Source organism: Otolemur garnettii, unplaced genomic scaffold (assembly GCF_000181295.1).
Source record: "Otolemur garnettii isolate 467f Iridium unplaced genomic scaffold, OtoGar3 scaffold00066, whole genome shotgun sequence".
In the NCBI taxonomy this organism is placed as follows: domain Eukaryota; kingdom Metazoa; phylum Chordata; class Mammalia; order Primates; family Galagidae; genus Otolemur; species Otolemur garnettii.
In genome coordinates this window covers 3,632,536-3,643,568 of record NW_003852461.1, presented here as the reverse complement: position 1 = coordinate 3,643,568, position 11,033 = coordinate 3,632,536, and the positions used below count along the sequence as shown (strand labels likewise).

General features: G+C 42.7%; 1 protein-coding gene across 2 annotated transcripts in view; it reads right to left on the bottom strand.

Moving 5' to 3' along the window:
• PRKAA2 (protein kinase AMP-activated catalytic subunit alpha 2) overlaps positions 1–11,033 on the bottom strand; it is a 50,171-nt gene that overhangs the window by 18,088 nt on the left and 21,050 nt on the right. For both annotated transcript variants that reach the window (XM_023515108.1, XM_023515107.1), the window contains exon 3: positions 862–955. In XM_023515108.1, the coding sequence (XP_023370876.1) occupies positions 862–921 (60 nt within the window). In that variant the 5' untranslated portion in view covers positions 922–955. The remainder of the gene's footprint in view (positions 1–861; positions 956–11,033) is intronic.

Genomic DNA, 11,033 nt, shown 5'->3' with positions numbered 1-11,033 from the left:
AAAAAAAAATTTTTCTCTCTTTTTTTTTTCCTTGAGACAGTCTCTCTGTTGCCCTGGGTAGAGTGCCATGGCGTCATAGCTCACAGCAATCTCAAGCTCCTGGGCTCAAGCCATCCTCCGACCTCAGCCTCCTGGCTCTAGGTGCTTGTGACAACACAACTGGCTAACTTTTCTATTTTCAGTGGAGATGGGGGTCTCGCTCTTGCTCAGGCTGGTCTCGAATCTCTGACCTCAAGCAATCCTCCCACCTCGGCTTCCCAGAGAGCTAGGATTACAGGCATGGTCCACTGTGTTCAACCTTAATTTTCTATTAATATTTTAAATATGCACAATGTTTTGGGGCAATTGATAGTTAAAGAAACTAAAACAGAATTTATGTGAAAGTATAAACAAAAGGATGTAACTGAAGCATCAACATAACTTTTCTGAATAAATTTTTAAAAGCACAGGCATCGTGTCAGCAACTAAGGGGAACACGTTTTCTATAATCAGTATTTCAGAAGATAGGCCTTTCAAGAAAAAATCTGTCATTAGGTGAGGTCCTGTGCATGATGCAATGGTACATTTCAAAACTATTATGAGAATAATTGTGATGGATGTGTTACTTGGTTCAATGTAAACATTTCACATCGTATATGGAAGCAGTGCCCTGAGCCCCATAAATGCATCAATGTACAAAATTATGATTTAATAAAAAATAATTATTAAAAAAAGTTTGTCTAATACTCCATGTCTACACTGGTTTACTGCATTACTACAGAAGCACCTCTGGTTTGAAGGCATCTTGGCAGTTTGTTACGTCCCAGCACTACCCTCTTTCTAAGCTTAGAGTTGCATGCACCAGATCATATGTTAACTCACCCGTCCATGTTTGCAGATGTAGTCGAATAATTCGCCTCCAGACACATATTCCATTACCATAAAAAAATCCGTTGGAGTGCTGATCACCTGGTATCTTTTTTGTAAATAAAAAAAAGTTACCAATGTTACTTTAACCAAAAATCGACCTACTATAGTTACTTTGGCTACAATGTCATAGTCTAGTGTTTTATAATATTTTAAGATGGCAAATGACAGGTTATCAAAATAATCACAGAGTTGTAAACACGGAGCGCTACAAATTAGTCTGCCTCCTGAGGTTCGTGCCCCTGCCTGCAGAATCTTCCCTTCCATGTTGACATAATTCTCCACTCTTTAGCAACTAAGGAAAGCATGAGTTACTCCACCTAAACAGAAACGTGTTCACGAAGCAGAGAAAGTATCACGTACACGGCATATCTAAATATTTACCTGAACATAAATAAAAATACTCTTGGACCGAGACGAGGAAAATAACCCTTTCTTCTGCAACTAAAAATACAAGAAAAAAATCGGAAAGGGACAGCTATTTACTGTGAGGAATTCAGGAGAAAAGTGGACTAATTATACTGTATAGGCTTGTGTTGATTCTAACTGAAACAAACCAACTTTAAAAACCATTTAGGAAACAATCAGCTAAACCCGAAAGCTATACGACGGCGGATATTACTTATATTTTTTAGACATGATATAACGGTACATTATTTATATGTTTTAGATATGATATGATAATGGTACTGTGCTTATAATTTAAAATTTACAAAGAGTGTTTCTAAGGTAGCTGCTAAGGAGTAGTTGACAGATTATATAATGTTTGAGATTTTCTTCAGAATAACCTGGGGTGAGGGAAACGAGGGGAAGCAGATAAAACAACACCTTGACGATTGCTGAAGGTGGTAACAGACACGGGGGGGGGTGTGTCATCACTTTGCTTTCATAGATGTTAAAAAAATTCCATAATGAAAAATTAAGTGTGTGTATGTGTGTGTGTTTTCAGGCACTCAAAGCTGGGTACACTAAAAAATGATTAAAAAAAAAAACTTTAGTTTTATTTAACAAATGAAGTTTTTCCCCCAAACCACAACTTACCTACATTTTACTAAAACAAGTTCTAGAAATTCTGAAAATGAATTCAATGTTAATGTTTTACCTGAATGTCGCAGTTCACATTTACATGAGTGAACAATGGCACTACTTTTTAAAATAAGTTGCTTTGTTTAGAATGGATGATCTATAGCCTGGGTGATTATGAGCAATATCTAATTATGCTGAGTTACTACTTAGGGCCACTAAGAAAAGCTATGTAGTTTCTGCATAGTTTACAGACGCACGGAGGAGGCACAAGTTGAAGCTGGTGCCACCCTCTAAGCAGTACACAACAACAGCAGGTAAGTCACAAGCAAAGGCATCTTTGGGGAGTTTGTCCACGCAGATGGGGAACCTTCACTGATGTGCACAACAGCAAGCGTGTGCTACTTGGTGGGTCTAGTTACTACTCTGAAATAAAGAAGTAGAGAACATTGGCCAGAAAGTTAGTGACGTAACTACATACTATACTTGTGAAGAGAGGAAACATCATATGTATAAATTAAATGTTTGAAAATAGCAAAATATTAAAGCTGTAGTATTAAAATGGTTACCAATTTTCAAAAAAGGAAAAATTTTTTTTTTGAGAAAAAAATTTTTTAAGACGCCTTGGTAAAGCACCATGGCGTCTTAACTCACAGCAACTTCAAACTCTTGGGCTCAAGTAATCCTTTTGCTTCACAGCCTCTCAAGTAGCTGGGACTACAGGCGACCACCACAACACCTGGCTATTTTTAGAGAAAGGGTCTCGCTCTGGCTCAGGCTGGTTTTGAACCTGTGAGCTCAGGCGATCCACCCACCTCGGCCTCCCAAGTGCTGGGATTACAGGCCTGAGCCACCACACCTGGCCTTCAAAAAGTATTTTTAATAGCAATCTTTAATGCTGGAAAGACACATAACAAGGTTACCTCACTTTATATAAAAGAAATAAAAAAACTTGAAAAAGAAATTTGAGAGTATTTCACATGAACTCTGGAACAGGAATTTCACCTGAGAACTCTAGAAGACGCGGTTTTATAAAAGCTACTTACCAGGCACAGAAGTGATCCCATGAGTGCAGAGTGCACGGCGCTAGCAGCACCTGCTGGATCAGCTCACTTTAGGCTGATCTGATTTACTAACGCTAACAATTTACATCCTAGAGAGGATGCGAGGGAACAGAAGTGACGAAATTCTACTAGCTAAACTTGGCTGCTGAGTCTTCTGAGTACACCACAGGCCTTCAACAGATATTGTTGGAATGAATTACCGTAGACCCACCCAAGTGACTATGATAAGCCGGTCAGCACGTGGAGGTGGTCAACATAGGAGCTAGGCCTGCTGTTCTGAAACGTACGTGTTGTGGATGTCCAGTCTGTGACAACCAGGTCAACTACAGAGATTCTACTGTAACTTCACGAAGCCTCTAACTCCACAGGAGCCACTCACTGGCCCACACTGAACGCCAGTCTAGAGCGATGAAAACCACAGACGAGCGCTCACTGTGTGCCAACACCAAGCTAGTAAACGGTGATACTTAATATTCATTGCGTGCCTACTTGTACCGCACAGGGTAAGGTCAACAGCTGTTCCCTCTACTCTTGGAGCTTGCAGTGTAGACAGATGGACATTTAACACAGGTTCTCACCAGACACAATCCACTCTCCAGCAGCCTCCTAATTTACAATCTTCAGGTTCCCCGATGCTCTCTGGTGCTGATTTAATCAGGCTCCTGCCATCTGTGTTACTCTGGCTCATCTGGGGTCCCCAGAGCTGGTCACTCCACTGGGTCTTGCTGCACTCCCCTCCTGCTGCAGCGCCTTGTGTAAGCCACACCTGAGCCCCATTCCGTGTAGCCTGCACCCCACCCTTCAACTAGTTACTAATTACCCTTCACATCTCAGCCTAAGCTCCCTCCTAAACCCAGGCCAGGGGCCCCTTCTTGCTCAGTTGGATTCCCCCAGCTTCAGAGCACATACCTCAGCTTGTATGTTTTATATTATAATTTGATTCATGAGTATGCACCTAGCAAAGTGCTTATAACCAAATATGTATTTAAATCAATGTACAGCACTTACACTTAACTCACTCATAAATAATGTGCGCAGCCTCGAGCCAAAGTCAGAGCACTACACACATGAGACTAAAAACCTGCAGCAAAATTATTACAAAACTTCAACCAATAGTTTCAACAAACTAAAATGGGGTGAGGACAAAGGGAAATGACTTTTAAAAGAGCGAAATCCTAGGAAAACAGATTCCCTTTAGGGATTTAGAGAAAAAGGCAAATTCCAGGATTATGGCCCAAACCTGGCCAGAGTAAGGCAAATCTCCTGGGCCCTCTGAAATAATCATTACATTGAAGTACTATAAGAAATTCAGGCTCGGCGCCTATACCTCAACCGGCTAAGGCGCCAGCCACGTACACCTAAGGTGGCAGGTTCAAATCCCCAGCCCGGACCAGCCAAACAACAATGACGGCTGCAACCAAAAAATAGCCGGGCGTTGTGGCGGGCGCCTGTGGTCCCAGCTACTTGGGAGGCTGAGGCAGGAGACTCGCTTGAGCCCAGGAGTTGGAGGTTGCTGTGAGCTGTGATGCCACGGCACTCTACCCAGGGGGACAGCTTGAGGCTCTGTCTCAAAAAAAAAAAAAGAAATTCAATCTGGAATCATTCAGACATGAAGCATTATTTTCTTGTACAAAAGAAAAGTAAGCTCATGTGCTTCAGCACTTTTTCAGAAATAGCACCTCTAACTGAGCAAAAAAATTAATTATCCATAAAAACCCTAAGTATTCCCATGTGGCCAAGTTATATATATTTTTAGGCAATATTCATATAAAATAGTATATAAAACTCAGGAAAAAATAGAAATCTTTCTGAAATTGGCCAAAAAACTAATACTTGCTCAGTTAATTTTTAAATGGTGGCCAAATCTATTGAGTTTTAAAAGTATTATTCATAACACTCAAGGTGAGAGCCACATCAAAGACTCAATGCCATTCACAACAGCTACTAAGAAAATAAAATACTTAGTACTGTGCTCTACCAAGGAGGAGAAAGAGCTCTACTGGAACTCTGAAACAATGATGAAAGAAATCAGGGATGGGGCGGCGCCTATGGCTCAAAGGAGTAGGGCACCGGCCCCCTATGCCAGAGGTGGTGGGTTCAAACCCAGCCCTGGCCAAAAACTGAAAAAAAAAAAAAGAAAGAAAGAAAAAAAAATCAAGGATGACACAAACAGAATAAGAACACATGCTCATGGAGTGGGGCAGAATTACAAAAGAACCCGAAACAGCCAAAGCAATCTTAAGCAAAAAGAACCAATCTGGAAGCATCTCATTACCTGACTGTGGATTACAGCTCAAGGCTACAGTAACCAGAACAGCATGGTACTGGTAGGAAAGTAGAGGCACAGACCAAGGGAACAGAATAAAGAGTCCAGATGTAAAATAATCTTCCAACAACAAATTGATCTTCGACAAAGCAGACAACAGCATGCACTGGGAAAGAAAGCCTATTCAATACGCGTAAACGGTGCCGGGAGGACTGAATAGCACACGCAGAAGAATGAAACAGGACACGGATTTCTCACCATATACACAAATTAATTTGAGAGAGATAATGTGAGGCCTGAAATCATAAAACCAATAACTTTGGGTTTTTTTGCAGTTTTTGGCCGGGGCCGGGTTTGAACCTGTCACGTCTGGTATATGGGGCCGGTGCCCTACTCCTTTAAGCCACAGGTGCCACCCAAAACCAATGTTGTTTTTATTGAATTAGGACCCAGATGTAACCCACGCATTGCGACAGGTATGCCCCTTATGTCTCTTTTAATTTATAGGTCACTCCTCAACCTCTGCTTTTTTTTTTTTTTTTGCATTCTTTTATTGAAGAAATAGTAGTTTGTGGTATAGAGGATTCCATGTTATCAATTTTGATCTATTATAACAGAATTTTGGTGGAATTCTGATTCCACGTTATCAATTTCCATCTATTATGACAGCAGAATGCACAATTTCTAACCCTTTCTTAGACGTACAGACATGATCAGATTTCAGTTTTATTTTATTCTCATTTGAGAGACTAGAGGGTGATATGTACCTCCACAGCCAAAGGCATATGGTACGTCTCTCTTTTCTGAGATATTAGCCCCCACTGCTGATCAGAACCAAGATTCAGTAATCACCTTAACTTAGTGAAATTTTAAATGCTAGCCAAATTGTACAGTCCAGTAATGAACTATAATCTAAAAGAAATCCTGGCTGGGTGCCTGTAGTTTAGTAGTTAGGGCACAGGGCACCGGCCATAGGCTGATGGGTTCAAAACCCGCCTGGGCCTGCTAAACAATAACAACAAATAGCCGGGCATTGTGGTGGCACCTGTAGTCTCTACTTGGGAAGCTGAGGCAAGAGAGCTGCTTGAGCCCAAGAGTTTGAGGTTGCTGTGAGCTGTGACACCACAGCACTGGATCAACGGTGACAAAGTGAGACTGTGTCTCAATAAAAAATAAAATAAATCCTCACCAAAACTTCGTCCTTAAAAGCCCCACTATCTTTGGAGTGCAGGCGATGGGATAATAGCACCCGTTACCTTTTCATGGTACAGCGATCAATCAGTCTCACTGCTAACTTCTCATCTTAACTTCATGTCTTTTCCCCACTGTTACTGTTATCATTATTCTGAGTCTAAATGACGTCCTTATAGATGATCTGTCCAGCACAAGGCTCTAAGTTCCTCATCATTTCTTTTCTCTTTTTTTTTTTTTTTTTTTGAGACAGTTTCACTATGTCACCCTGGGTAGAGTACCATGGCATCATAGCTCACAGCAACCTCCAACTCTTGGGCTTCAGTGATTCTCTTGCCTCAGCCTCCTGAGTACCTGAGACTACAGGTGCCCGCCAAAACATCCAGCTATTTCTTGGTTGCAGTTGTCATTGTTTAGCAGGCCAGGGCCAGGCTCAGAACTGCTGACGCCCTACTCACTGAGCTACGGGCGCTGAGCCAATCATTTCTAATTATCTCTTCTTACACCACACACAGCCAACCCCTCCATGGTCACAGACTTGCTGAGACTACAATCCTCCAGTTACACACTGGATCCCCTCAGTTACCTGCTGAAGGACCTGGCTCCTCCCTTGTTCCTTCAGTGTGAATGCCTCCCTCGTTACTAAACCATTCCCTTAGGCATACAAACATTCTAGCATACCTCCCATTTGAAAAAAAACAAACCCTATTAAGACCCTACATCCCCTTCTAGCTGACACTTCTGTTCCTCTCCTCTCCCACCTGTCTTCCATCTCATATTCTCTTAAACCCGTGACATCAGGTTTTTGGCTCCAGCACTCAAATAAATGGGTTCTTCTCAAAGACACCAGCAACTTCCACCTTGCCAAATCTATTCGTCAATTCTCCATTCTTACCTTACTCAATATCCACCAGTAAAAGGAACAGTTGACGATCCTTCCTGAAATCCTTCCTTCACTTGGCTTCCAGACAGATAACAGACTCTCCTGGTTTCCTCCAACTTCCCTGACTACTCATTTTCATTCTCTTTTGCTGGTCCCTTTTCATCTTCCAGATGTGTGAACTTGACAGTGCCCTTGAGCTCAGTCCTTAGACTTGTTGTTCATAAATTCTCACATCCTTGGGGATCTCATCCAGTCTTAAGACTTTAAGTATCTTGAATAGAATCTATACGCTGACAACTTCTAAATGTATCTCCCTCTCTGACACTTCTCCCCTGAACTCCAGACTCGCATACTCAAAGGCCTATGTGGATGCCCAAGAAGCATTTCAACTTCATAAAATCAAAACCACACTCTCGACACTGCCCTCCTAACATCCCACCTCAGACCGTTCCCTCCTACAACCTTCTCCACCTCAGTGACGGGCAACCCATCCTTTCACTTGCCCAGGCCAGATACTTTGCAGGCGTCCTGAACTTCTCACCTCACAGCCCACACCTTATCTTCCCTCCCACACTGCTGCCTCCACCTAGAAAGTATATAAAACATGCACACGTCCCTCCACCTCCACACCATGCTCTACTCCAAGCCACCATCATCTTTCACCCCCATCACTGCAAATGACTCCTATCCGGTTTCCCGGCTTCGACTCTTGCCCAGCTAGTCTAAACTGCAAGTCAGATGCCATCCCAGCTCTAAGCAGAACCTTGAATGGTTTTCCGACAGCCTACAATGCCCTCTACGACTTGGCTCCCCTTTACGTCTCCGACCTCATCTCTCACTCCAACCCCCTGTCATTCTGCGCCCTGGGCTCTCTGGCCCACAGGAATTTCCACTTCAGAGTCTTTGTACTTGCTGACTCCCCCTCCAGACATCTGCATGGTGGATTCCCACACCTCCTCACTAACATGTTTTATTAATGCAGGGTTTATTTTGTCATGAATATAATTTCCATTACAGCAGGGATTTTTTTTTATCTTTTTGTCTGCTGATAGATCCCCAGTACCTAACTGGTATCATCTGTTACACGAACAGATCAACAATCTGCCTTTCCGCCCTTACTTTCCTCCACTTCCCTAGACGTACTCTGTGCCAGCCAAACGGGGCTGCCTGTTCCCCGTGCACCGTGTTCTTCACACGTTCATTCTTTTCTTCTTCCTTATCCTCCTAGGTCCGCAGGGATATTGATCAACTGTCACTTCTTTATGTATGTGACTAGTCATTCCTGAACCCCTACTGTTCTGTGAGGTCTCCTAGGGAGATAAAGGTGATATGTGACCTCTCCATTATTCAGGAGTCCTCAAACTATGGCCCACGGGCCAAATGCGGCCCGCCAAGGACATTTATCCAGCCCGCGGGGTGTTTTTGCCACCACTGCCTGTCCTGCTTGGCAGCCAACTCGTCTCAGCCCGCAGTCCAGCCCTCCAATGGTCTGAGGGACAGTGAACTGGCCCCCTGTTTAAAAAGTCTGAGGACCCCTGATGTATAACAGGATTCTCAGACACAGCCAAACCAGCATCTGAAGGTTTACCCCTGCCCGAATATTTCTCCTCTGCTCTTCCCATCTCAGAAAACAGCACCAGTATCACATATGCTCAGGACAAAACCCCAAATTCTGGTTGCTCAAGGCAAAAACATAAATTACTATTTCCTTTCTTTTTCTTCCACTATCTAATCTATCAGTAGTCAATTAATTCTACCTCCAAAATACTTATCGGGTCATCCGTTCCTCTCCATCTAGACCACCAGTATGGAATAGAATTTTCTATAATGGTAGAAATATTTTATATCTGCTTTTTCCATCATGGTGGCCACATGTGGCTATTAAGTTTTTGAAATATGGCTAGTGTCATCAGAGAACCACATTTTTAACTTTAATTAATTGAAAATTCAACAGCCACATGTGACTAGTGGGTACTGTATCCCACAACCCAAATCGAGACTCTCCCTTGGTTTAAAGTCACCACAATCCTCAGTTGGACGAGAGCAACAGCTACCCGACTGGTGTCTCTGTTTCCACTTGTGCTTCTGTCCCATTCTGTAACACAGACATATGTCACTCCTCCGCTCTCCACAAGTTCCCATTTAGAACAAAATCCAAACTTCTTAGCAAAGCCTTCAAGCCCTACCTCATCTGGTCCTGCCTACACTTTGAGTCCTGAACTAGCTCCCTCTTCCTCAAACACTCCAGCCCCTCCACTGTAACAATCTTCCTTCCCGACAATACTCGGAGTTCCTTTCGCCCCTCTGAGGTTGCCCTTCCTCCCTATGTTCATACTCTATGATGAGGCCACTTTTCATGCTCCTCCATGCCTAAAATAACCTTATTTCCTTACCATCTAGAACAGCACGAGAGCAGAGTCACTGTCTGCCCTTTCACCATCATATCCCAGGGCCTAGACCCACTCAGGTATTAGGTGCTCAAGGAAAGTCTGAATGAATAAAAACAAAGGAAAAAGCCCATAGTTCCCGGTCCTAGGGAATTCAGTCTTACAGGAGATACCAACAAGCAAATGCGCAATTACAACACTATGTCAAGGGCTTTGGAAAAGTTAAATGTTGGGGATGATGTGGGAGCAAAAGCAAGCCTAATATTGTCTTAGGGGATAAAGTTTTAAGAAGAAGTAGGAACGCCATGCAGTGTCGTCAAATGTAGGGACTACAACTTCTCAGGGTGGTGGTGGTAAAGAGTGTTAAAAAGTGTCCAAAGCTTCAATAAGGTAAAGATGAAAAAGAGTAGACAGGCAAAAATCATCTCGGTCAAATTCAAAAGTATTCATCTTTTCACCAACTAAAATCAAGTTTCCCTCACAACTGTGGAGGAAAGGAAAATAAGGACAAAGTTCTATTCAACAAATTCTACTGCATAGGAAGGGCTGGAGTTTCTTTAAATCTTACTTGTTCCCTTTCATTTTCCACCCCTGGGTTGTAGGCTCTAAAATATATTTTTTCCGTTTGAGTTAAATCACGCAAAAATATCCCTCACTCTTGGTAGTTAATGCTCAAACTTTCTAATTCTTGAGGCCCTTTTGCAACAGGGAAACTATTCTTGGCAGTTAGTCCCAAACTGAACAAAACCACTCAAAGGATCAGTTCTCTCTCCCTGTTTAAACCACTAACACTAGTAGAGACTATGTCAATAAGCTGATTCTGTGGCAAGAAAACACGAGGGTTTCTTTTTGTTTCTGTTTTTTTTTAAAGATCAGATCTACAGTTAAAGAGGCAATGTGGCTGAAAGGATTATACTCAAGGCTTGAAGCCAGAAGCCTGAAACATGAAATTCAGCTCTGCCAGTCACTGCTCTGACAATGTTCTGTAACTCCTTCAGCAAACAAAACGGCAAAAAGTTAAATAATCCTAAGTCAGAATGAAATAATTAAACAGAAAAATTAAAAATCAGAAATAATTATAAAAACGGAAGAAAACACTGATAGATACGAGATCAAAAATAAGTTTTTAGGCTCGGCGCCTATAGCTCAACCGGCTAGGGCGCCAGCCACGTACACCTAAGGTAGCGGGTTTGAATCCCCAGCCCGGACCCGCCAAACAACAATGACGGCTGAAACCAAAAAATAGCCGGGCGTTGTGGCGGGCGCCTGTGGTCCCAGCTACTTGGGAGGCGGAGGCAGGAGACTCGCTTGAG